Genomic DNA, 25,959 nt, shown 5'->3' with positions numbered 1-25,959 from the left:
GTCTCGTCCCTCAAGGAGTTACGAGACGTCCAGGAACCCATGGCCCAAGCTGATGACGGCTGATGCGCCACATAATCTTTCACATGCAACCACCGCAGCCCTGCGAACCCCTCCAGCGCCCCACTCGCGGCCCTTACGCCCCTCCATGTTACTGGTCCGGGCACCGGCATGCATGGGGGCGGCGTGGGGAGCTCCTCCAAGCTACAGCGTCAATCGAAAAAAAATTTGGCGGCTCGAAAGTTTTTCTAGGGAGCGGCCGCTGTCGATGGCCTCCTCTCCCCTTCCTCCTTCTCTCTCCTCCTCTCCTTCTCTCGACATGACCTCAGCTTCTTGAAGCAGCACTCTTCACGCTGGCACAAGATAGGTTCTAGCTGCGCTCCCTCTCGATTGCAACTGGGACCATATCCTGTTTGCTGCCGCCGCCAGCTCGGCTCTCCATCCGTTTTCCATTAGCTCTGCCCCTGGCTAGAGTTGGAGAACTCGTTGTTGGGTTTGTCTCGACCAAGCTTCAACAAAAATCTCCGGAACCAATTGGGCGCTGTATTCAGGCTGTCGAACCGCGACTACCTCTACGCAGCTTCTTTGGTTCATAACCACCATTTCCGTCACCCGTCATTGAGTTCGAAGCGGTAGTGTAGCATCTACCCCTCATTCAATATGCCCGCGACACACTACCTCCCGTCGTCCGCAAGGAACGCGGGATCCGACGACGACCATCTCGTCTGCCTCGACCTGCAAGATGGTTCTTCATACCAGGGCTACTGCTTCGGTGCCAACAAGACCGTTGCTGGTGAGCTCGTCTTCCAGACTGGCATGGTCGGCTACCCAGAGTCTATCACCGACCCGTCGTACCGGGGACAGATCCTCGTCATCACATTTCCTCTCGTCGGCAACTACGGTGTCCCCTCTCGCGAGGCTATGGACGAGCTTCTGGGCGACCGTCCTGCTCACTTTGAGGCTTCGCAGATCCACATTGCTGGTCTGGTCGTTGCCTCATACGCCGGCGAGGACTACTCTCACTTCTTAGCCACCTCGTCTCTTGGCACTTGGCTTAAGGAACAAGGCGTGCCTGCCATGTACGGAGTCGACACCAGAAACCTCACTGAGCGGATACGAGACGAGGGTAGCATGCTGGGACGCATGCTCCAGCAGAAGCAACCTGCTGCAAACGGTGTCAGCGGCACCGCAGTTGCTAGCAACGGCATCAAGGGCGACTGGAAGCCCTACTTTGAGGAGATTGAATGGCACAACCCCAACACCAAGAACTTGGTTGCTGAGGGTAAGTCGAGTTTGCCCATCTTATCTTCCAGAACGTCTCTAACAGGTGATCTACAGTTTCGATCAAGGCTCCTCAGTTGTACAAGCCCCGGCCTGAAACCGCGCTCAAGCATCCCTCTGGACGTCCTCTCCGAGTCCTGTGTCTCGATGTCGGCATGAAGAACAACCAGCTGCGGTGCTTTCTCAGCCGTGGCATCGAAGTCTTGGTCTGCCCTTGGGACTACGACTTCTCTGCCCAGGCTGGTTCCGAATACGATGGTCTCTTCATCTCCAACGGTCCTGGTGACCCCGCTGTCATGCGGGAGCCCGTTGCCCATATCGCGAAGCTGCTGGAGGCGAACAAGACTCCCGTCTTCGGTATCTGTCTCGGACACCAGCTTGTGGCCCAGGCCGCTGGCGCGAAGACTACCAAGATGAAGTTTGGTAACCGCGGCCATAACATTCCTTGCACGAGCATGGTCACCGGAAAGTGCCACATCACTTCTCAGAACCACGGTTTCGCCGTTGATGCTACGAGCCTGCCATCTGAGTGGGCCGAGCTCTTCGTCAACGCCAACGATGGCAGCAACGAGGGTATCATGCACAAGAGCAAGCCGTACTTCAGCGTGCAATTCCACCCTGAGAGCACACCTGGACCCCGTGACACCGAGTTCCTCTTTGATGTTTTCATTCAGACAATCTCAGAGTGCGCGAGGGATCCCAAGCTCCTAAACGCCCCCGTCAAGTTCCCTGGTGGCACCATCGAGGAGAACGAGCGCGCCCACCCTCGGGTGCACGTCAACAAGGTTCTTGTCCTCGGCAGTGGTGGTCTCAGTATTGGACAGGCTGGCGAGTTCGACTATTCTGGCAGTCAGGCTATCAAGGCGCTGAAGGAGGAAGGCATCTACACCGTCCTCATCAACCCCAACATTGCCACCATCCAGACGTCCAAGGGTCTTGCTGACAAGGTCTACTTTCTGCCTGTCACGGCCGATTTTGTGCGCAAGGTTATCCAGTATGAGAGACCCGATGCCATCTACATTACCTTCGGTGGCCAGACTGCGCTCTCGGTTGGTATCCAGCTCAAGGATGAGTTCGAAGAGCTCGGTGTCAAGGTCCTTGGCACACCCATCGAGACCATCATCACTACAGAGGATCGCGAGCTCTTTGCTCGCAGCATGGAGTCGATCGGCGAGAAGTGTGCCAAGTCTGCCTCCGCCAACAACGTTGAGGAGGCTCTCCACGTCGTCAAGGACATCGGTTTCCCTGTCATTGTCCGCGCTGCTTACGCCCTTGGTGGCCTGGGCAGTGGCTTCGCTAACAACGAGGCTGAATTGCTTGCTCTTTGCAACAAGGCGTTCGCTGTCAGTCCCCAGGTGCTCATCGAGCGCAGCATGAAGGGCTGGAAGGAGATTGAGTACGAGGTCGTCCGTGACGCCCAGGACAACTGCATCACTGTTTGCAACATGGAGAACTTTGACCCCCTCGGTATCCACACCGGTGACTCCATTGTTGTCGCTCCGTCGCAGACGTTGTCCGACGAGGACTACAATATGCTTCGTACCACTGCCGTCAATGTCATTCGGCATCTCGGAGTGGTCGGCGAGTGCAACATCCAGTATGCTCTCAACCCGTTCTCCAGGGAGTACTGTATCATCGAGGTCAACGCCAGACTGTCGCGTTCGTCCGCACTTGCCTCGAAGGCTACTGGTTACCCGCTCGCGTTCATCGCTGCTAAGCTGGGTCTCAACATCCCTCTCAAGGACATCAAGAACAGCGTCACCAAGGTCACCTGCGCCTGCTTTGAGCCCTCGCTCGATTACGTGGTTGTTAAGATGCCTCGCTGGGATCTGAAGAAGTTCACTCGTGTGTCTACCCAGCTCGGTTCCTCCATGAAGAGTGTTGGTGAGGTCATGAGCATTGGCCGAAGCTTCGAGGAGGCTATCCAGAAGGCCATCCGCGGTATCGACTTCCACAACTTGGGCTTCAATGAGACTCCTGCCCTCATGTCCATCGATGACGAGCTCCAGACGCCGTCTGACCAGCGTCTCTTCGCCATCGCCAATGCCATGCACGCTGGCTATAGCGTCGACAGGATCTGGGAGCTCACCAACATCGACAAATGGTTCCTGAACAAGCTCAAGGGCTTGAGCGATTTCGGCAAGCAGATGTCGCAGCTGAGCACGGCCGACATTGTCAAGCAGCCTGGCCTCCTCCTCCAAGGCAAGCGCCTTGGTTTCAGTGATCGCCAGCTCGCCAAGTTCCTCGACTCGAACGAGCTTGCTGTCCGCCGCATGCGCGTTGAGGCTGGCATCACACCTTTTGTCAAGCAGATCGACACCGTCGCGGCCGAGTTCCCGGCTTTCACCAACTACCTCTACCTAACCTACAATGCCTCTGCCCACGACATTGAGTTCAAGGACAATGGTGTCATGGTGCTGGGATCTGGTGTCTACAGAATTGGTTCTTCCGTCGAATTCGACTGGTGTTCAGTCAGGGCCATCCGTACTCTCCGAGAGTCTGGCTACAAGACGGTTATGCTTAACCACAACCCGGAGACTTTGTCAACGTAAGTGTGCCTGATCGCCATTGTTCTTTTCGCAAGCTGACGACTTCCTAGTGACTACGACGAGGCCGACCGACTGTACTTTGACAACATTACGATCGAGACTGTCATGGATATCTATCAGGTTGAGGGCTCCCAAGGTGTCCTGGGAGCCATGAGCGGACAGACCCCCAACAACATCGCTCTTCCCCTTCACCGTGCCGGAGTTAAGATCCTTGGCACTTCGCCCGAGATGATTGACCGTGCAGAGAACCGTTACAAGTTCTCTCGCATGCTCGACGACATTGGTGTGGACCAGCCGACATGGAAGGAGCTGACCAGCTTCGAGGAAGCCAAGGCCTTCTGCAACAAGGTCGAGTATCCCGTCCTGGTCCGGCCATCCTACGTCCTGTCCGGAGCTGCCATGAACACTGTCTACTCCGAGGCCGATCTGCAGACGTACTTGGCCCAGGCCGCCGAGGTTTCGCAGGACCATCCCGTCGTTATCACAAAGTACATTGAGAACGCCAAGGAAATCGAAATGGACGCCGTCGCCAAGGACGGAACAGTCATCGGCCACTTCGTCTCTGAGCACGTCGAGAACGCTGGTGTACACTCTGGTGATGCTACCCTCATCCTGCCTCCCCAGGATCTGGAGCCCACCACCATCAAGCGCATCGAGGAAGCTACCCGGAAGATCGGTGACAAGCTGAACGTTACCGGCCCTTTCAACATCCAGTTCATTGCCAAGGACAATGACATCAAGGTCATTGAATGTAACGTTCGCGCCTCTCGCTCGTTCCCCTTCGTCTCCAAGACGATGGGTGTTGATCTCATTGAGCTTGCCACCAAGGCCATCATGGATCTACCCTACACAGCCTACCCACCCACCACAATCCCTCCTGATTGCGTCGGTGTCAAGGTTCCCCAGTTCAGTTTCTCGCGTCTTTCAGGCGCTGATCCTGTTCTTGGTGTCGAGATGGCTTCCACTGGCGAGGTCGCCTGCTTTGGTGCTGACAAGTACGAGGCTTATCTCAAGGGTCTCATCTCCACCGGATTCAAGATGCCTAAGAGCAATGTTCTCCTGTCTATCGGCTCGTACAAGGACAAGAAGGAGATGCTGCCTTCCGTGCAGAAGCTGCAGAGACTCGGTTACAAACTCTTTGCAACGGCCGGTACCGCCGATTTCCTGCAGGAGCACAACATCCCAGTTCAGTTCTTGGAGGTCCTCGGCAAGGAAGAGGATGAGCAGAGATCCGAGTTCTCCCTGTCTCAGCACTTGGCAAACAACATGATTGACCTGTACATCAACTTGCCGTCGAGCAACAGATACCGCAGACCCGCCAACTACATGAGCAAGGGTTACCAGACTCGCCGCATGGCTGTCGACTACCAGGTGCCCCTTGTCACGAACGTCAAGAACGCCAAGATCCTCATCGAGGCCATTGCGCGGCACTTTGATCTGGAGGTCAGCAACCGCGACTACCAGACAAGTCACCGCACGGTTACGCTGCCCGGTCTTATCAACGTCGCAGCTTTCGTGCCTGGCATCGTCAGCCAGGGCAGCCATGACCTTCAGACTGTCACCAAGGCATCCATTGCCTCTGGTTTCAGCATGGTCCGTATCCTGCCCGTTGGTGCTGAGGGAGCCATCACCGATGCCCGAACCCTCAAGCTCGCTCAGCAACTCACTAAGCGCGGAGGATTCTGCGACTTCAACTACTCCGTCACTGCTACTTCGGACAATGCTGATCAGGTCAGCCAGGTGGCTCACGAGGTGGCTTCGCTTTTCGTTCCCTTCAACCACTTCTCTGACAATATCAGCAAGGTTGCTGCTGTCATCGCACACTTCGACTCGTGGCCTTCTGACAAGCCCATCGTCACGGATGCCAACACCACCGACCTTGCCTCCATCTTGCTCCTCGCAAGTCTGCACAACCGCAAGATCCACGTCACCAACGTGACTGGCAAGGACGACATCAAGTTGATTGCGCTCAGCAAGCTCAAGGGTCTGGCTGCCACCTGCGATGTCTCGATCTACTCTCTCTATCTTACCCGCGAGCAGTACCCTGAGTGCAAGGCGCTGCCAACTGCCGAGGATCAGGCGGCCCTCTGGGAGCACCTTGCCACCATTGATGTCTTCTCTGTTGGCAGCTTGCCTTACCAGCTGGCTCGCACCATGCAGGGCAAGACTGGTGCTCAGAGCATTGATCCTGCGGCAGGTGTTGCAGAGGCTCTGCCTCTGCTCTTGACTTCTGTCACAGAGGGTAAGCTCACCATTGATGATATCAAGCTGCGCCTGTACGACAACCCGAAGCAGATCTTCGAGCTCCATGAGCAGGTTGGCACTTCCATTGAGGTCGAGGTTGACCGCGCATACGCGCTGGCACCCAAGGCTCACTGGTCGCCTTTCACTGGCCGCATCCTGCGTGGCGCGGTTCAGCGGGTCACTTTCGAGAACAAGACTGTCTGCCTCGACGGCAAGGCCCTGCCCATCTCTGCCATGGGTCAGGACATGTCCTCTCACCGGCGCACTGCTGCTCCTCTCTCACCGCCCATGAAGGCTCAGATTCCTCCTTTGTCCTTCACTCCGGATTCTGGCCGTGACCGTCGCCAGTCCATGAGCCAGCAGCAGCTTAGCACCAGGCCCAAGGTTCATGACGGTCTTGTTGGTGGCCTGCGACAGAGTTTGAGAAGCCCTATCGCCACGGAGGAGCTGAGCTTGACTACACCTGTGCACCTTTCGACTTCGCGCCTCAACGACCTGCTGGCCCAACACTCCTCCTTCAAGCAGGCCCACGTGTTGTCAGTCAAGCAGTACTCAAGAGCGGATCTGCATTTGCTCTTCACCGTCGCTCAGGAGATGCGTCTTGGTGTTGATCGTGAGGGTGTTCTGAACACCCTCCGTGGTCGTGTCATGTGCACGTTGTTCTACGAGCCGTCCACCCGCACTTCGGCTTCGTTCGATGCTGCCATGCAGCGCCTTGGTGGGCGCACGATTGCCATCTCTACCTCGACCTCATCTGTGCAGAAGGGCGAGACACTGCAGGATACTCTGCGCACACTGGCATGCTATGGTGATGCTGTGGTGCTTCGCCACCCCGAGGAGACCTGCGTCAAGGTTGCTCAGAAGTTCAGCCCCGTTCCCGTCATCAACGGCGGTAACGGTAGTATGGAGCACCCCACTCAGGCCTTCTTGGACTTGTTCACCATCCGTGAGGAGCTTGGAACCATCCAGGGCCTGACTATCACTTTCGTTGGTGACCTTCTCTACGGCCGTCCTGTCCACTCGCTGGTCTACCTGCTGCAGCACTACGGCGTCAAGGTTCAGCTCGTCTCGCCCAAGGCGCTTGCCCTTCCGGCCGAGGTCCGCGAGCTGCTGGTCTCCAGCGGTCAGTTCCTCTGCGAGTCGGAAGAGCTCACACCCGAAATAGTCGCTAGAAGCGATGTTCTCTACTGCACTCGTGTGCAGAAGGAGCGCTTCCCCTCTCTCGAGGAGTTTGAGAAGGTCAAGAACTCGTACAGGATCGACAATGCCACCCTCAAGGACGCGAAGCAGAGCATGTGCGTGCTGCACCCTCTGCCTAGGAACGATGAGGTTGCGGAGGAGGTTGATTACGATCAGCGTGCTGCGTACTTTAGACAGGTAAGTCTGGTAACTGCTGCCATGGTCTCAACGGAAACTAACACCGTTTTTAGATGCGTTATGGTCTTTACTGCCGCATGGCTTTGCTGGCTCTTGTCATGTCCCACTAGATGTTTTCGACAGATTTGCACACACTTTCGTGTGCACTTCTATTACTTACATACATAGACCTCGCCCCCAGGTCACGGCGTACTTTTCTGCTTTTCTCGGTCGACGACGGCCACCAAAAAACTATCGGCGAGTTTGATTTCTTTGGCGTTTCACGGGGGCTCTATAGATAGGAATATGTTGCTTAGACAAGCACACTAAGGGAGCCTTGCCAGCTTCCGTATGACGTGATGACAAAAACCCTGTAAATGTCGTCAACCATTCCATTCCATACGTACTTCGTATGTGTTTGGATACGTCCGTCGATGACGTATGTATTTGACGTTCGAAGGGGGCTTGTATACGTTTTGTACGCGTGTACTATGTACCGTGTTTTTACGATCTGTATGCATATCTGGCGTATGTTTTCATTTTGGAGGGGAGTTATTTCATTTTGATTTTGAGATTTGGGCTGGATTTGGTTGCGTCGGGTCTGGCTTGATTTGGCTCGACCTGGATTGGTCTGGCGTTTTTTTGGTGGGCTTTGCGTAGATACCCCGGAATCAAAATATTCCTGCTTTTGGTTGACTGTCAATCACCTGGATATCACAACGCCTTGATTGGACTTGATATGTTCTTGGGACTGGTGTCAACTTCAGTTCTCTCTGCTTGACCATTTGCTGGGGTTGCGCGAAGCAGGCCAGGACTGATTATACATGCGATGTTCGAATCCGGACCTGAGTTCAATGCTAGATCCTGATTATGTCTGGTTTTCCGCCGTCATGGAAATGCGCTTGGCTCTCATTTCACATTCGCTTTAGATTTCGAGCTCATCTTGTCTGCCTGCAACCACAAGCAACGGTAGCAATAAGTAAATGATGTCGACGGGTCTGATTGGTCAGCTCCCGCCAGTACCAGCAGGTGACACCATCGTTAATCCAGACCACCGCCGCCTTCCCCACCGGACCGGCCCGCAATCATGAATCATTGCAGATGTACAATTGTCCCGTCTCCGCCTGCCGTCCGCTTTCCTTGTTGTCTGCGCGACCTCCGCGATCCAACAGTTAGCGCTTACTTCACCCCTCGTACCTCTTAAGCTGTGATTCCGGAGAGTCATCATTTTACACCAATTCACCGGACTATCTGGTGAGACCTGATTGCTCGCCGCGATTCCTCTGGCTATACAAGCAGTGCCTATTGCCGTGGGACTATTGCCGTGAGACGAAGGGCTTACATGTCTTGTCTGATCCGGCCGCGACCACTACCACCAAGTACTTCATCGGCAACAGCCTTGAGGGTGAAGCAAATTGCAGGACAGATCGCGCCCGGGAACAGCACACCCGGTGGCAACAACAGCAGCAACACGGCCCCCAGAAACGGCGGGAGTAGTAGTAATAGGACACGATTATCACGGCCGCACCACCACCAACAACAACAACAACGCAGCACCACCAGCAGGACACGAACCATGTCCACCTCTTCAGCAACCGCGGGGGCGGCAGCGCCATGGCGGGACCTGTTCCTCGAGCACGTCGACGCCATGCCGTCGCCCGAGTTCTCGCTGTCTACTATCCGGAAAGTCCGCTCTGGCCGCGGCGCAACATCATCAAGATCATCAGCCGGAGGAGGCAGCGGCGGGCAAGTTGAAGTCACCCCTCGCGTCCGGACGTGCGTCTTCCGCGGCATGTGGGCCGACATGCCCGTCAACCCGAAGAACGAGGCCGAGCGGAACCCCGCGGGAGTGTTCACCAGCGACCTGCCCGTGTTCACGACGGACGTGAGGATGGACAAGATGCCCGAGCTCTTTGGGGTCGAGGTCGACGAGGATGCGGAACCTGGCCGGGCCGGTGCTGGTGCTGCTGGTGCTGGCGGGGCCAAGGCTGATGAGAAAGTTGTGGGCAGCGGCGGCGGTGCCCCGGTCGAGGCCATGTTCTGGGTCAAGGACAGCATGGTGCAGTGGCGGCTGCGCGGGAGGGCATACGTGCTCGCGCCAGAGGACGCTGACGACGGAGACATTTCATCTGGTGCTGACGGGGCGTCTTCCGAGGCAGGCAAGAAGACGGTCAAGACCATCTTGGAGAGGATGCGCCCGGTTGACGGCAGCAGCAGTAACAGCAACAGCAACAGCGAGGCAACCAAGCCGTGGAGCGTGCGCCGTGAGATCTACGCGCACTTTGAAAATCTGAGCCCTGGGATGCGCGGGACTTGGCGCAACCCGCCCAGCGGACAGCCCATCGACTTGCCCGTCGGCGACGAGAGGCTCAAGCTCGGGCAGAAGGGCGACTCCCTGGTCAAGGATGACCTGGCGCGGCAGAACTTTCGCGTCGTCGTCATCGTGCCCGAGTTTGTAGATCGCTGCGATCTGAGCGACCCCGCGAGGGGTAGGCGGTGGTTCTATTCGTTCCTGGGAAGTGACGGGCAGGCAAAGTCTCCTGGTGGGCAGGTTGAAGGCGAATGGGAGAAGGTCGAGGTATGGCCATGATGACAAATGATATGTCAAAGTCTTGGCTGCGGCAGGGACACAAAGCATGAGCAGTACGATGGCAGCATGACAGCACGCTCGGGCACGACCCAACACACTCTGTACTTAGATGTGTCTCTCTGCGCGCTCACTTGCGGTACTGACCTCGCAAATTCATGCCTGGGTCGTGGCATCCATCGATACCTCGTCCATGAGAGCAATGACTGTCCGCGTGTTCTTCTCCCGTACTTCACCAGTGGTAGCCATAATTGGATGCAATTGAGCGCCGCCTCATCACCAACAGAACAAGACAATCGTCATGAAGATTCGTGGCGTTTCTACTTTGGGAAGGGTCTCCATCGGGCAGCCAAGAGGAGGCGTTCGCCATGGCGCCATCTTAAGGCCTAAGACTACCATACGAGGGCTCATTGTTGGCGAGGATCACCACAAACATGATGGGCGTGACATGACATGACATAACATCGTGCCGTCAGCCATCTCGCGCCGATGTCTCCTAGTCTGACCCACGGGTTAGAGTACATGGGGCGGCTCCAGAGCTCGCCATAAGGGAATGTCGAAGCATAGGAAGCCAAGCAGAAACGGTGCCGTTATGGCTGGCACTTGGACTCATCCAACCCTGCCTGCCGTTCACCCCACAAGGCCTGCTCGACTTTGACGACTACAGTAATGTTTTAGTCAAATGCTCTGAAGTGCATGTGACATCGTGATGCATGCAGCAATCGTCCATCCTCGAGCCTGTGCGCGGGGATCCCTTGCCATCTGCAAGGTTTGTATCCCTGCCGATTGTTGGCGTGCTCCCTCTCCTCCGCCCAGCCTTGAAACTCCCGTGTGGGTGCCAACTGCAAAATTGGCCAGGCGCACCTCGCCCTGGTGGCATCTCATGGCTGGCCGCTCTGACTACCCAGGAGCATTGCGGGCGGTACTAAAAATGCGTTATCGTGTCCGCCTAGGGGAGAGGACGGTGAGCTCAAGGCACCTCAGATACGACGTCGAGGCATCATTGATGGGATCATGATGTCGAGCTTCGTAGGTCCAGGGCCCTCACAGACAAGTCGAATCTCGGAGGCTGGGGGTTGCTGGTTCTGTTGGTCACTTGGTGGTCCGGACACGAAGCTCGAGCTGAAGGGGCCCACTGTCGGAAGCAAGGTTTTACAAGTTGTTGGTGGCTCGCAACCAGTACGCAATTGGGGCGTCCGTCCGTCCGATGACAATCTCGATGGTTGTGCACATGCTGTTTGAGGAAAGCTGCGCCGGGCACAGGATTGTCGTCCGGCGACCGTCCGTTGCAATACGCGGCCAGGCCAGGGCGGGCGGGCTCAGCAAGGAGCAGCAAGGAATCAGCGGAGAGGGACGGACTCTGGTCTCCTTATCCGCAGCGGCGAACGTTGCGCGGTGAGCTGTCATGCATGGACGCATGGGCCTATGCAGCCATGGCATGCATGCATGGCCACGGGCGTCGACCATTGAAGAGGCGGAGGAGAGCAGCAGCGGCATGCAAAGGCCAAGGTTGCTGCAACGGCTGCCGTGTGTGTTTTGGAGATGCAACGGCAGTAGCGCACGCTAGCTGCTGCAACACGTTCGCTAGTTGGGATTGGGGGGGGGGAGGGCCCGCCCGGGCCGGCAGAGCCTCCGCTCCTCCTCTCCGCTACTTCCATTGCCTTCTTGGCCCGCGCCTGGTGCTTGGCGGCTCTTGACAGCGCAGGGCTCCAGACGCGGCGGCTGCTTCCGCCACTAGCTGGACGGGAGGCCATCACTGTCCAGCATCAATAGCACCGCGTCGTCATCGAGACTCTCATCCTTCAGGTCACCGACGACAGCGCCCGCTCTCTCTCTCTCTCTCTCTCTCCCGCCTCTTTGGCTGGCTGCAGTGCCGCAAGGAGCACGCGGCGTGCCGGCATGCCGCCCCAACAGGGAACTTCGTTAGGCTCGCGGCCGCTGTGTTACACCCAGCGATCCAGGGGGGAAGGGGCCATGAGCACAGTACATAGTCGGGTTCGTCGTGTGCCCTCACAACGTACGCTAATTAACTCTCGCCTTGGGGGCATGACGCTCTGATCGACATGCCCAGCACATGCCCACCGTTGCCGCCGGCAAGCGTCTGAACCCTGCTCTGTCTCCCAGCACTCCCCGGCCCGCTGCCAGACTCAGCACTTGAGCCGAGACGCAAACCTCTCGACAACATCTCTCGCGGCACTTGGTCCGGCCGCCGATTATCTCCTTTCCTGCCCCTGTAGGCAATCAAACCAGACCGGCTTCGCCCTCACATTTCACCTGGCTGGCCACCACCTCACCACCAGACAGCCCTGTCGTGTCCATCCTCCTCTCCTGTCCCGGGGGGTTCCTCGTTCCTCCCCACCATCCGGAGCCAGCACCGCTGATCGTTGGGCGAGTAGAAACCGTCGGATGGGCACCCTTGCGAGGGCGGGGCCCCCAACCCCTGCTCCGTGTGCTTCGGTGTGTTTTTCCCACGAGACATCGGGACTCCACTTCCGCCCTCTGCCAGCCCTTCCAGAGCTAGCTCGCTCCAGACTCGACGCCATAATTAGGCCCGAGGTCCCTGCTTCGATCCACTGCCATCTAGCCTCCCCCATGACATGCTATGTACATGGCCGTCCTCAACTTTTTGTCTCTCCAGCCATCATCCACTCCAGAGACAACCAGCTCGGATTCCAGTCTGCCGACCACGCCCTGCCCATTCCCACGCTTCCATGCACGGTCTTCCATTTGTACACAACTCTCAGCTCCAATCGAGCCCACTACCAAAGACCCACCGCGAACGAAAAACCCACGCTTTCCAACGCACAGAGGCATCTCGACTTTGCCGCTCGACAGTAACGTCAACTCGAGGCACATCGGCAACACCGTGGACCACGACCAATTATTGCACTCCCATAAGGACTGACGCAGCCTGTCGTCCCGCGCGTTCTGCTGGCCCAGCAGAATGTCTGCAGATGCTCTGAGCACTCTCGTCGATAATATTCCCAATTGGCTGAAACGGCTCGACGAGCTCGACGATCAAATCGAGAAGCGGCAGGTCGACCTTGCGAGACTTGCCGGCACAAGCAGTCAAGCCTCGGCCCGCTCTCTGCGGAATCGTGGCTCAACCGAATCGCTCCGGCCCCGCGACGACGATGTCGAATCCCCAGCTCAGAGTCCAGCCCCAGGTAACAAGCCTGACACACCGGTGCCCAATAGCACGGTTACCGGGTCTGAAGCCAATCGACACGTGAGATCAATAACTCAAAATGACACGAAGGAAGTCGTCGCCACTGCCAAGCGGCGAGCCCGGGCTGTTGTGCACCGAAAAGAAAAGACAGAGTCGATGCTTAGCGCACAGGACGTGGCTCGGAAGTACCTTTCCAAGACGATGGTCATAGTGTACTACGACAGCTGGGTCCAGTCATTTTTCGAAGAGCTCGTCAAGTTCGTGTCGGCGTCCCGCAATCTCATGCGCAAAGCCAAAATGGCGGCAAAGGTGGCAGAGATTAAGCGCATGGCAGAGCTCGAATTTCCTGACGACGAAGACGAAGATGGAGATGATGATGACGGCAAAGGGCTCGTCGCTGGCAATTGTATCGTCGCAGCAGACACGAAGCTGTCAGACAAGAAGGACCCTACTGATGGCAACGATGAGAGTCCAGAAGAACTCAGACAGCGATTTCTTGCAGCGCGGCACATGAACCATACTACCCGCCTGGCAATGTCTCGCAGCCCCGCTGGGATGGTACCTCGGGCCGGCATGGCCACAGGTCGCGGCATAATGGGCGGACGGGGAGGACCGCCAGGCGCCGGGGATATCTATGATCAGCTTGATAAAGGCTTGGAGTTTGTGCAAAGTGCTTGTGAGCAAGCAGCACACCAATTTCTCCGCGAGGGTGACTGTACCGAGCAAGTGAAGAAGATAAGAGCCCGCCTCGCCGCAACTGGCGAAAGCGCTACGAAACAGCTGGCGCAAGGGAAAGCCGGTGATGGCGTTGGGAGCGAACAGAATTCCGTCGAAGCCACGCCAAGGGTATACCGGCCCATAATTATGCGGCGGGACGACGGTGCGTACATCCTCGCCAAGGGATTTCTCTCTTTGAACTGGACAGCACGCAAGCTGACCAAGGATCTACCGCAGATGCCCCAATGCCAGAGCCAGACAAGTCGAAACATGAGACCAGCCACGATAGCGGCCACGACAGTGGTCATGGTGAGATGAGCAGCCCATGATGATCAATATCCAGCCAAAACCATGAAATATGTGCGCGTTGGTTCGGCACGAAAGCGTGGGGTTTCCATGGCCATCGAAAACGCCCTGGGGCCATCTAGCCTCGTCGCAGCCCCCATTGACAGTCTCTGGTGGCAGCTCGTGCGAGTAAAGATGTCGTGCGAGTAAAGGCGCCTCTCTTGATATGGAAAGACGTGCGCAACAGTCCAGCAGGAGTCAAGTGCACTCCGGCCAGCTTGGCACGGTTTGACCGGCCTCTCGATGTCCTCAACGACACTCTCTGAGCATTCCAGATGGCTCTGTGCCCGCGATCCCGAGTCTCGTCAACCAGAAATGGACTGGCGCCACCTTTCATTGTGTGAAAACCATCAGAAGGGTAAAGGGCAGGGTTGGAATCAAGTATTGGGGAGAGAAGGGAGGCGACGAACAACAGCTCCATGCAAGCGAGCATTAGAAGCGGTCTACAGCCCAGCATAGCAAAGCATAGCATAGCATAGCAGGCAGCTGTTAGGCCGATGGCCGATAGCGGCGGACTTTGTGGCTGAGAATCGCGAATCAACAGTGCTCTTGCGCCACAATCTCGGATCGGCGTGAACGATTTGGGTTGATTGCAAACGCGTGCACGAGGCCAGACAGGCGTCTGACCTCGGGAGACCTCTGGAGCTTGTTGCGTACAAGCCTCGTTGGGGGCCAGCTAGGGGCCCCCACCTCCGGGGAAGTGGGCCCCGGGGCGGCGGGCGATGATGTCGTTGCGGCGTGCGGAAAACCCACCACGCGCTAAGACTGCAATCAAGCTCTGGGCACGGTCACGGCCTGCGGCCCCCCAAGCTTCCTCTCTGCCTCTCCATCCTGCCGTGGTTGTGACACCACCGACGACTCCTTGCTATTCCCGGCTCGTCCTGCCTTGCACCCGCAGACCCCGGGCCCCGACTTTCCCTGCAGGGCACCACGCAGTGCTTGCCCGAGATCGCCAGATCCAGAGCCGCCAGTGGCTGTCTGTCCCAGGTTGCACGGGGGGACCGCCCCATTGTTTGGACCCGACAGAGGGCGCCGTGTTGCGCCCGGGCAGAGCCTCGCCCATGTCGGCGGCGGCTGGCCTCCCGTTCTCCCACCCTCGTGCTACCGCCGCCGCCGCCGCCGCCACCGCTGTAAGGAGTCCCGGGGATGTCACCTCTTCCGGGATGTCTCCGGCAGACGGCAGCGTCGTCTATGCCACGCCAGACTCGGCCCGGTCTGCGGTCCAGCCCTACATCGTGGCCAAGCTGGAGCCGACCGAGGACGGCGATGAGGACCTGGCCACGGAGACGAGCCCCGGCGGGAGCTATGCCGGCGCCGCCGGTAACACCAGTACCACGGGCCCGTCCGAGTCTGGCGAGCCAGACAGGAAGAAGCAGAAGCGCAACAAGCCGACCTTGTCGTGTCTCGAGTGCGTGGAGCGCAAGACCAAGGTGAGCACATGTCGGCAGAACGCTGTCTCACTTCTGGCACGCTACTCAGCTTGTGTGCCTTCTTTGTGTTGGCCAAGTACACTAACCTGGTGTCCCCCGGCTGGTTCGAAATAGTGCGATAGAGGCCGGCCACATTGTCTCGCATGTGAGTAGTTTTGGGACTCCCTGAGCTTATCCAAGAAGACACGGACCCCCATCATTTCACAAGCAGAACCCAGTCTGACAGCATCTCTTAGGTATAAAACGCCAGTCCGAATGTCGATATGCGCATGTGGCAAATGTTCTCGAGTACGTCGGTCGCGTGACATGGTGCAGCCGTGTTCTCGTCCCGAGACAACTGCGCTGCTGATTTCGTGCGATATCTGCTGACGATGTATTCAGGGGCACATCACGCGCAGTTACGAATGGCCGCAGGATGACGAGACCGCCCAAGAAGCGGTCGTCGTTCTCCCTGCACAGCAATGGCGCGACAGCAGACAGGCCACCATTACCAAACATTGCTGACAGAGGTGTCCTCACCAGTACGATCGTCTCGTCTGGCTCCGTTGCCTTGTCCACAGGCCTGCTATCAAATGTCCCATTCTCCTTGCCCTCGGCGTCCAAAGTCTTTGGCATCGGCTCCGGCTATCCCTTTGCCAACTACTGGACATGCGAGGGTGGCCTGCCCGAAGTCATCAGCGTGCTGCCCGAAAAGGTGCAATCCGACATGCTAGTCGCGCAGTACTTTGAGTGCGTGGACCCAGTCTACCCATGTGTCCACCGGCAGACCTTCTACGCCGTGTACGAGCACTTCTGGTCTCTGCCGCGCGCGGAAAAGGACAAGGCGGACGCCTCGTTCGTCGCCCTGCTCTTTGTCATGCTGGCTCTCGGCACGCAGTTTGTCAGCACGACCAAGAGCACGCAGGACGACCGCAGGCAGATGGCCGAGTTTTACGCCTCGGCGGGGAACCAGGCGCTGCGCATGTTCTCGTACATGAGCACCGCCTCGATACAGTCCATCCAGGCCATGGTGCTGCTGTGTTATTTCTTGATCAACGACAACCATGCTTCGGATGGCTGGGCCTTTGCGGGGTTGTTGATGAGGCAGGCTTATGCCATGGGCTTGCATAGAGACCCGAACATTGGTGAGTTTAGTCTTCTCGTGCTAGTTATTTCTAGCTCCTTTTGGCATCATGCTCGATCCCGAAGCCACAAGCGCAAAACGACTCTTGGACAAGTCTAGAAATCTCTCTCTATATCTAACACTCCCCGAAACAATCAGTCACACCTCACGCCAACGCATTTGAAAAGCAGCAGCGCCGCAAGCTCTGGCAGGCCGTGCTGCTGCAGGACACGTTCTTCGTGGTGCTCCTCTCGCTCCCGCCCAACGCGACGCACACGGACGTGCACGTCGACGACTTTGACGACGACGAGTCGAGCATCGCCAACTCGGACCCCACGGACACGGCGTACATCCGGGGCTCGTGGACGCTGGCGAACCTCGTGCAAGAGACGATCTGCAGCCCACGGTCTCTGGACCTGCCGATCTGCTCGACGCAGAGGCAGAAGAGCAAGCTCGTGGGTGACTTTCGAGGGGTGTATCGGAGCTTTCCGGACGTGTTCCGGTCCTGGTGAGTGGTCTTTTTCTGCTTCTCCTTCTGCTACTTCCTGTCTTTTATTTGTCTGCTTCTGCGAGATATACTAGACCCTGCCTCTGGTGATGTTTGTATGCATTGTCACGCCCGCTGACAACCCACGAAAACCAGGAACCAAGACTCGATAGCCCACCTCGCCGTCACCAACAAGCGCGTCGTCCGCCAAACGCTGTTCCTCACGAGCAACTACTACCACAACCTGATGCTCGTGCACGCCTCCGAGTCGCCCGAGGTGCCGATCAACATCAAGGCCACGCTCGAGGCCGCGCACGAGGCCATCACGGCGTTCTTTACCTTTTTCGCGCTGCTGCCCGAGGAGAGCCGCGTGTGGTGGGTCCTGAACCACCGCGCGTTCCTGGAGGCGCTGTGCATCGGCGGGATATTGAAGGAGGTGAGGAGACTTGGCGCGGAGGCTGGCGGGGACCAGCAGCAGCAGCAGCAGCAACAAGGCAGCGGCGGTGGCGGCGGGGATGCAGACGGGGAAGGAGAAGTGAAGCTTGGGAGGGAGGGGGTTTTCCTGGGCAGGAGAGGGAGCAGTATTAGCGTCGGGGGGCGCAAGAACAGTAGTAGTACTGCTGGTGGTAGCGATGCCGCGGCGGCGGGTGATATCGAGCAGCTGCTCAGCAGGGAGCCTCTCTACACCAGGGCGAGGGCGGACATCAGTGAGTTTTCTCTCCCCCCCCCCCTTTTCCCCCTTTCCAAGAACTCTCCTCTCACTGCAACTTTTGCTGACAGACCGCAATATCAGCACGAATGATGGAGATCATGGAGATTATGGGCTCGGGTGCGCAGGGGTCTGAGGTTGCGAGGACCAGAGTCACCGTGCTGAGGGAGCTCCTGTGACAACAATATCTCTGCGTATATCCATCTCCCCTTGTAATTAACCTACATTTCTGTGTCACGGGTTGTGATTGCATTTGAGCGGGGACGCATACCCTTTTCTTTTCTCTTCTTTTTTTTATTTTTTATTTTTTATCTTGGTGCTGTTGTGAATTCAAGAAGGAATAGTTTGCGGAGCGATCTTCCGCTCGATCTGGTGTGCTTTTTGTTGTGGTATATTTGTGTTCACGAGGTAGCTGCAAATATGATGGGCGTTTGCGTATTATGCAAACGTGTTGTTGACAGGTCCCTTTGGATGCAGTGTGTTCGCGCCATTCCTTGAACTTATCCCTGGTTCGCTCAAACACATCACACAGTATCAGAGGAAGAAAGAAGCAGTGAATAACACCACTACCTCGAGGCGGATCTGGGGCCCTTCGATAGTTTCGGTGCATATGGACGTGACTAAAGCCAGTCTCCCCGCAGAGCTCACAAGGCTTCGGTACGAAAACGAACAGCTGCACAACCGGCGGGATTCCTCTGTCTCGGTCCTCTTTCAGCCTTGGCGACGGTTGATATGATCTTATACATGGGATTGGTTTTTTTTGGCAAGACCAGGTCGACCAATAAGATGGTGGTTCCATAGCATATCACACAGGTTGTCTTTCCGGCGTACTTGAATGGCAAGGAACCAGGTACGGAAGCAGTCGAGCGGGGGTGTGCGTGCTTTTGTAAAAGTTATACAGAATTAGAACGACCATCTACGGTAGGCGTCCATGCTCAGTCCGCGTAAGAATTAAATCATCTTACGGGGGTTACCATGGTTAGTTCCCGAGTACATGAAGTAGCTCTCGGGTACCTCGTACCCTTGGGCAGCAGCTATTGCTTGAGCCACTCGTGGAGCAGCAGCTCCCGAGCATCCGGTCGTGCCTGTGGCTCGAGCTGAATCATTCTCGCGATAAAGTCGAGAAACAGCGCCTTGTCCGAGTGGTCGAACGCGGTGTTTCTGCAGATCGACTCGAGAGGCGTGTGAGGGAAAGGAGACGGCTCACGCAAGGTCCCTGATATTACAAGTAATCAGCACGTGTTTTCTCCTGGCATGATTGCAGACTCCACACTGAAACGTCACACACGGGACTCACCGTCCTCACGGAAGAACTTGCTGCGGTGCTTGGACCGGGTCAGTAGGGACTGTGGCATGCTGCCCAAGACAGCCTGCATCTGGGCGAGGTGTGCCTCGGAGGAGTACGGCGCCGTGGCGGTCCAGGTGCCGTCAAACACGAGCGATCCCTCGGCGAACTCCCAGATCTGATAGGCGATAATAATAAAAAAGTCAGCTTCTGGTGTTCATTAGGCCGACTGAGTGGAGGGGTCCTGGGATTTTAGCGGTTCTTACGATGAGCCCGAGATTCCATACATCGACCTTGTGGTCCCAGGGGGCGCCGAGGATGACTTCCGGAGCTCGGAGCATTTGCGGCTGGATCCACTCGGTCAGATGCCGGTCGACCCAGCTTGCTGTTCCATTCCGGAAAAGTTAGTGTCCTGTGAATACTGGTCATTGGTGATGGACTTTACTTACCAGTCCCAAAGTCCGCTAGCCGGACAGCCACGGACGGTACCTGCGCTAGATCTTCCTGTGCCGACGAAACCTGCATTGACTCCATGTAGAAATCATGTGGTGGGTCTAGTGGACGTCGCTGTGGTACAAAGTTGTCCGAGCTCAGGCTGGAAAACAAGCTGGCGATCTTGGGTGTCTCGATGAGCAAGTTCTGTGGTTTGATATCTACATATTTTGTTAGTCGTCCGAGTATCCGAGGGACGAGATATGTTGGCAGGCTTCATACCGCAGTGTATAACCTTGCAGGTATCATGCAGGAGAGCGAGAGCCGAGAGCAGTTGCCGTGTAATGTCTTTAAGGAGCGGCACGGGGATACAAGCACGCGGGAAAAGGCGTCTGAACTTGGACATGTCTAGCCCCATTGCTTCGAAGACGAGACATGTATGCTTGCCGTGGGGACCTGTGTGTTCAAAGTCACCGACCAGACCAAGCAGGCTTTGCGGGCCTGGTCCTCTAATATTCGCACTCTGGGACTTAATCTTCTTGAGGATGGCCATCTCAAAAGTGTCGTGCTTGCCGTCGTAGGAATCGGCAGTCAGAATCTTCAGGGCAAAATGTCGTTTCTCCCTTTTAGGTAATAGTCTCTAATCAGCCTGATTTGTATAGTCTGAAAAGAATGCTTCGTACCTTTGATCAAAGGCTAGCCACACGGTCGAGTAGAGGCCATAGCCAAGCTTGCAGACTATCTTGTTCTTCTATTGGAGAAGTGGTCTCCTAGACGTACTGGATGGTAGCCGCCAGGACTATAGCGCGCAAGGCTCTCTTCGACGAAAGTATGTGGTGAGGTTGCTTTCGAGGACGAAAACCTGCCTCGCACCGAGTTCAGGCGGTTGGCAGCTGACCTGAACATGACGGACTAGCTGCGCCGGACGAGTAAAGGCGATACGGTGCCGCGATTGAGCAGAATGAAGAAGGTCACCAGAGATGGGCACAAAGAAGCTGTCATGAGGGCGGTTGAGTGACGGATTTAGGTATTGTGCATGTCGGCCCAGCTCCACATTTGCGGCAGTTGGCTGGGTGTTCCCAACGGGTAGCATTAATGTTCCCCTTCGTCTAAGTACGTCAAAGTAGACGTCGCGGAAGATGTAATTGCGAGGCAGTCTTGTAATAGTATTGGGGAAGCCTGATATCTATGAGGCTATCTGCGTCCTGCTCGAGGTTACATTGTAGATATATACGTTTGTTGTAGACTCGACGTCTCTGCTAAACGTGCCTCCCGGAGATGGAGACCGTGACAAGTAGAGTGGACGTACTAATAGTATAAGTATATCCCCGACAGAAAGAGAAAGGGCCTTGGCTTGTCTCCGAGGAATATACTTGACCGAGGCCCTTAGCTTAATAAGAGTATATAGCAATCAAGGCTTACCCCAAGCCAAGGCGGCAGTTGCATGTCGCCACCAGTTACTTACACTCTAGATACCAGTAGCGTGCCGGGCCTGGCTGATTCTACGCCAATCGTGGACCACCCACTGGCCAGGCACACCACCTCCAAAATAATTACAGCGCGCACGAGACAGAGGTAAGACAAGGCCAGGATGCTGTCACTTAGCGGTTGGCTGCCATGGCTGCCTGCATTCGAGAGGGGCAGCGGCACAATGGGAGTCATCCAGGCCCGACCATCTTAACTGCGTAGAGGGTGGGTGGGGTTGCTGCCTGGCGGCCTGCCTTGCTACGGACTTGCTTAACAGGCGCAGTTGTTGCACAGGCAGACAACAAACACCCTCCTCACCACGCTGCATCCACGTGCAATGCACACACAGCCTTGCTTGTCAGCTCAGGCTCTCTCCTCTGGCCTTTTCCAAGTCTCCCCTTTGACCAACAATGCCTTGATCCCTTTGGCTCCCTGTGACGCCTTGATTGACCCAGCGTGCCTTCCAACTCTAGGCTGAATCAATAATCCCCTTGTTCTTGATTCGTAAACAAGCGACACCTCGTTCATCTACACCACCTGCTAGTCACGACGGGTCATCAATCCTCGTCTTATTTTGTTTCCCTCGTCTTGTCAACGTGACCCTGCCACAACTTTCAACGAGCCTAGACTGAGATCACACCAAAGTCACTACATACATCCTCGTCAGCATTCATCTCTCCGAGGCTGCCCTCGCAGTGGCCCTCGGCAGGAGCCTGGCACCTGCTTTCGCTCGTATTATTCCCAACTGCGCATTCAGCCCTGGAGATCGAGCCTTGTTCCAACGTGTCTTGCTTCCTCACCTGTCGACCAGTTTACATTCGACGTGACGCGCCCTCAGTGATACTGGCCCTCTAGCAGCTCACGCACCGTCAAATACCAGTAGTACCTGCGAATCACTACACCAATGTCTTCGCTCAGCGGCCACCATGTCCCGTCGCTGGACATAGACATGGACTGGGACCCGCGGGGGCTGGAGTCCGACTCTGACAGTGAGGGCTCAGGAGTGGCAACACCAACAGCGGCAAGACCGACTTTCCACGGTGCTACCGACTTGGCCATAACTGAGCTTGGCAGCGATAGTCAGTCAGAGGCGGCACCGAGCTCACCCTTACAGTCGCCTGGCGAAGCCACACTTGACGATGCTATCTCACGGCTGCTCAGGAACCAGCCTGTTCCTGATGCGAACACTACCGGGAGCGAGCAACGGGGGGCGGATGATGCCTACGCCCTGGACAACATGGAGACCATGTACACCACCGGCGACACGCTCATCCTCGTCGACTTCCCCTCCACGAAGCCCACGTTCATCAAATGTAACGGCCGCCTCTGGCGGTCTACGACTTTTCGCGCCCCCTCAGAGGTTCTTCTCGGCACGGGGTCTACCTTCTTCAAAAGGCTCTACTCTGAGCGGGCACAGACTCGTGTTCGCAGGTATATCAATCCGGCGCAGTATGGGCCCGATGTCAAGTACGTGCTCGACCTGACTCCGTCAAGCGAGGGTGACGACGTCGCGGCACAGCTCGCAGAGCTCTCCATCCCGGACGGCGTGCGCGACTGGTGGATCAACATGGAAAGGCTGGGCATCTCGCGTTTCCTCGTCTCTGGTCACGACGACAACTGCCCAGAGCACATCAACGTCCCAATGAACTATGAGTCAAAGTCCGGCGTTGTCCTTCCTCTCAATCGTGAACATGGGTTGCCCAAGGACAACCTTGAGGACATTGAGATGTCGCCGCTTCGCATGGTCCCAGAATATTGCCCCGTCCGGCACAGAGCAAATATAATTCGTCTTATTCGAACAATACTTGGCGCCGATCTTGTGCTCAACTCGGCAATCCGCGTCTACACCATCGCAGGCATAGCGAAGCAGTTTGATTGCGCGAGTGTGATTGTAAGTCCATCCCCATCGCGACAGAAAAGAGCGCCTGGCAGAGGGAGCCATACTCACACCGATCGCAGCGAGATCCTGTGTTCACCTGGTTCATGGCACAGCCCAACTCGGACTTCATTGATCTCGAGCCAGAAACGGCTCTTAAGATAGGCTGGAACCTTGGTCTCCGGGACGTCACCCGTGCTGCAATGCGTATCCTCGTCGCCGAGAATGCGATGGAGGCGCTTAGTCCAACTCCCCTCTCCCACAGTCGGCGGTTTACAGTACTTGGACGTCCACGCGGAGAACTACCCGATGAGCTGGAAAATGTGATCCAACACGCCACGAACAAGTACACGGAGCGGGTACAGCAGGTCAATGCGGATCTAGTCAGCCCATGGGTATTCACGCTATTACGGATTGACCAGTGGAAACAGTTTATGCAAATCGGCGAGATGATCGGCACAGTCGAGCCTGGAGCAGACCTGCCAAATATCAACCTCAATCCCCGGACATCAGCTGCAACGCCGCTCGTCGCATCCGCCTCACTCGACAAGATAAGAGCGCATTTCTTTCAGGTGTACAGATCGCTGATCCAATTCATGCACGGTATTGCTAATGCGCCCGACTCCAGCGCCTTCAGCAGTGAGACTGAAACAAGCATTGAACGCAACCGCCAGTGCTACGTGCCTCGGTCACGGTTCATGTCCTATTTCACCACTTGGCAGACCATGGTCCCGTTGTCGAGGCGCGCACTGACCGACTACTGGCAGCGTCTGACAGAGGCGCCAATGGTGTGGTCCGAATTTGTCGCTTGCCAGCAACTGCTCGTACGCCAAGTCACCATATTCAACTCAAGCATCCATTTCGCTGTAGAGGAGGGCAAACTACCTGTGCCCCGAGGTTCCATATACCAGCTGGACCTGATTGTCTTGCACCAGCAGGTGTGCACGGCTCTCGCCGAACTTAAGAATGCCTGGGCACACCCACGCGATCTCGAAGTATCGCTCGCTCGGTCTGGCCATCTAGCGCTCGGCCTCACTGACGAAGAGTTCAAGTATCTCCCTCTATGGGCTGGCGGCCTTGACGACGGGACGGGCGGGGTTTTCCAGGAGGGACATGTGCCTGACGCAGACATGGGCCCTATCGGCCCTGGGCCAGCGTACCATACAGGCTACTCTGTAATGTCTGATTTCACAGACTTCTCGTCGAGCATCGCACCCTCCGACGCACCTGCTATGAGCATGGTCGGCACGGAAGACGACTTCGGCGGCGACCGCAACACCATAGACTTCGACGACACCGAGACGCTCACGTCCGGGCGATCCAAGATCGCAGTTCCAACCGGCAGCACAGTCACGGGCACCCGCGCAGCCTCGTCATATGCGCCGAGCTCGGTCATGACACCTAGCGAGGGAGGTAGCATGGTCAACGCGATGGCGAGAGATGTGCATGACCTGAGTCTCGGCTCTTCACCCACGGCAGAGACTCTGGAGGGTACATCGAACGAGACTGCCGGCGGTGGCGATCAGACCATGGGATCGGCCGCTGATCGGTCCGTACACGATCGAGAAGACACCGCGATGGCGGACGCCGGCACGGCCCAGGACAGCTCAGTCATCAAGATTAGCAATCATAGTGATGCCACCGCTGGTGCAAACCAGGCGTGCGACGGCGGCAAGGACGGCAAGGACGGCAAGACCCAGGCTGTCACCAACGAGGACGACGAGGACGACTGGTCAGCACCGTCTGACGATGACGACGACGATCTGGATAATTTCATGTAGTTATCCACAGGAAACACGAGCTAGTCAGGTAAAACGACGGGGAGTCCGACTGATTGATCCCGCCGGCTGGGGAAGTCGACATGTTTCCGTCTGCTCACACCTAAGCAATCAGTCGGGTTTCTTTTTCTTGCATGCATGCATGCATACATTTTCCTAGTTGAAGCACAATCCTAGTCTACGCAACCCACGGCTCGGAGATGGCGAGAGCCAGCCTACCGGAAGTACCTTCAGCATGTGCACAGTGACGCAGCGACACGGGCGGGATGATGGCGAAGATGATGACCATACTCTATTAAGTTAACGTAATCCACGGGTAAGCGGGTCACACGGGTGAACGGGTCACCTTCCAGTAACTCGTACGACAATATATAAGACAATTTAACCACAACGCCTTAAATCAATTCAAACTATTCAGAATCCTCTTCTTCAGAGGCAGATACAACTTTCTGACACGTACGAGCATTATGACCGGGCTCGCCGCAGACGCCACATCGTCGCGCGCGCGTTTCGGGCCTCCTCGTACGACCACTATTCTGACTCGTTTCCGCTATTAACTGCTGCGTCGCATCGATTTGAGCCTTCAAATCCTTTGCCTGATCAATCGTGAGGGACCCTCCTTTCTGTAGCTGCTTTCTTTTCGTACGACGACGGCGGCTGAGGCGGTCATTTGCATCTCGAAGTTCGGCGAGCTCTTGGCGCATAAGGTCCTGCTCGTGTACCATCATTATAACTCCTTTTCTCAGCTGCCGTAGGCTCTCAACAATGGACGACGGTGAGCTATTCTGGTGTCGTACGATGCGATTTTCAATATACTTCGTCTGCGATTCGGTCTCAATTAGGTTGTTCGGCGTCTTTGAAACCCATGGGGGTGGTAGTCCAGCAGAGGAACCTGGTGGTGTCGGCGTATGAAACTTCATATCTAGCTGCGAAATCACATAATTCGGGTCGTACGGTACTAGGCCTGTCGCTCTGAAGCCTGCCTGGATGTTTGATTTGGTCATTGCAGCGTCGTACGCCTTATAAAAGGCTGGGAGGAAGTCCTCCTTTGAAACGTGGGTTACGTGCGCCCGCATTAGACCTTCGATTTCTTTACCGTACGCCCGTTTCAGAGGTCCAAAACACCCAACATCGAGAGGCTGGAGCTT

At 56.5% G+C, this 25,959-nt stretch overlaps 6 protein-coding genes across 6 annotated transcripts; 5 read left to right on the top strand and 1 right to left on the bottom strand.

Annotated features, from left to right (window-relative positions):
• Positions 1 to 657: 657 nt before the first annotated feature.
• On the top strand, positions 658 to 7,558 carry B0I36DRAFT_360945 (uncharacterized protein; the record flags this gene model as incomplete). The annotated part of the gene is made up of 4 exons (XM_046158413.1): positions 658 to 1,279; positions 1,336 to 3,826; positions 3,878 to 7,448; positions 7,502 to 7,558. The coding sequence occupies 4 exons, from the start codon at positions 658 to 660 to the stop codon at positions 7,556 to 7,558; spliced, it is 6,741 nt and encodes a 2,246-aa protein (XP_046015697.1).
• Positions 7,559 to 8,487: 929 nt separating this feature from the next.
• B0I36DRAFT_318709 (pyridoxamine 5'-phosphate oxidase-domain-containing protein) lies at positions 8,488 to 10,301 on the top strand. Its single transcript, XM_046153327.1, has one exon. The coding sequence runs from the start codon at positions 8,770 to 8,772 to the stop codon at positions 10,015 to 10,017; it is 1,248 nt and encodes a 415-aa protein (XP_046015696.1). The 5' UTR covers positions 8,488 to 8,769; the 3' UTR covers positions 10,018 to 10,301.
• A 2,657-nt stretch (positions 10,302 to 12,958) lies between these two features.
• Positions 12,959 to 14,218, top strand: B0I36DRAFT_240167 (uncharacterized protein; the record flags this gene model as incomplete). The annotated part of the gene is made up of 2 exons (XM_046149742.1): positions 12,959 to 13,589; positions 13,767 to 14,218. The coding sequence occupies 2 exons, from the start codon at positions 12,959 to 12,961 to the stop codon at positions 14,216 to 14,218; spliced, it is 1,083 nt and encodes a 360-aa protein (XP_046015695.1).
• Positions 14,219 to 15,048: 830 nt separating this feature from the next.
• Positions 15,049 to 18,535, top strand: B0I36DRAFT_382276 (fungal-specific transcription factor domain-containing protein). The gene is made up of 7 exons (XM_046160908.1): positions 15,049 to 15,675; positions 15,790 to 15,820; positions 15,912 to 15,963; positions 16,057 to 16,799; positions 16,937 to 17,285; positions 17,421 to 17,971; positions 18,058 to 18,535. Exons 1-7 carry the CDS (start codon positions 15,307 to 15,309, stop codon positions 18,150 to 18,152), a joined length of 2,190 nt encoding a protein of 729 aa, XP_046015694.1. The 5' UTR covers positions 15,049 to 15,306; the 3' UTR covers positions 18,153 to 18,535.
• Positions 18,536 to 18,900: 365 nt separating this feature from the next.
• On the bottom strand, positions 18,901 to 20,596 carry B0I36DRAFT_406110 (kinase-like domain-containing protein; the record flags this gene model as incomplete). Its single annotated transcript, XM_046161806.1, has 7 exons — positions 18,901 to 19,189; positions 19,271 to 19,436; positions 19,525 to 19,643; positions 19,708 to 19,911; positions 19,973 to 20,313; positions 20,374 to 20,441; positions 20,471 to 20,596. 7 exons carry the CDS (start codon positions 20,594 to 20,596, stop codon positions 19,008 to 19,010), a joined length of 1,206 nt encoding a protein of 401 aa, XP_046015693.1. The 3' UTR covers positions 18,901 to 19,007.
• A 2,141-nt stretch (positions 20,597 to 22,737) lies between these two features.
• Positions 22,738 to 25,242, top strand: B0I36DRAFT_318698 (uncharacterized protein). Its single transcript, XM_046153326.1, has 2 exons — positions 22,738 to 23,048; positions 23,117 to 25,242. Exons 1-2 carry the CDS (start codon positions 22,800 to 22,802, stop codon positions 24,812 to 24,814), a joined length of 1,947 nt encoding a protein of 648 aa, XP_046015692.1. The 5' UTR covers positions 22,738 to 22,799; the 3' UTR covers positions 24,815 to 25,242.
• The last annotated feature ends 717 nt before the right edge of the window (positions 25,243 to 25,959 follow it).

This window comes from Microdochium trichocladiopsis (assembly GCF_020744255.1).
Source record: "Microdochium trichocladiopsis strain MPI-CAGE-CH-0230 chromosome Unknown B0I36scaffold_3, whole genome shotgun sequence".
In the NCBI taxonomy this organism is placed as follows: Eukaryota; Fungi; Ascomycota; class Sordariomycetes; order Xylariales; family Microdochiaceae; genus Microdochium; species Microdochium trichocladiopsis.
This window is presented reverse-complemented; position numbering and strand designations above follow the sequence as displayed.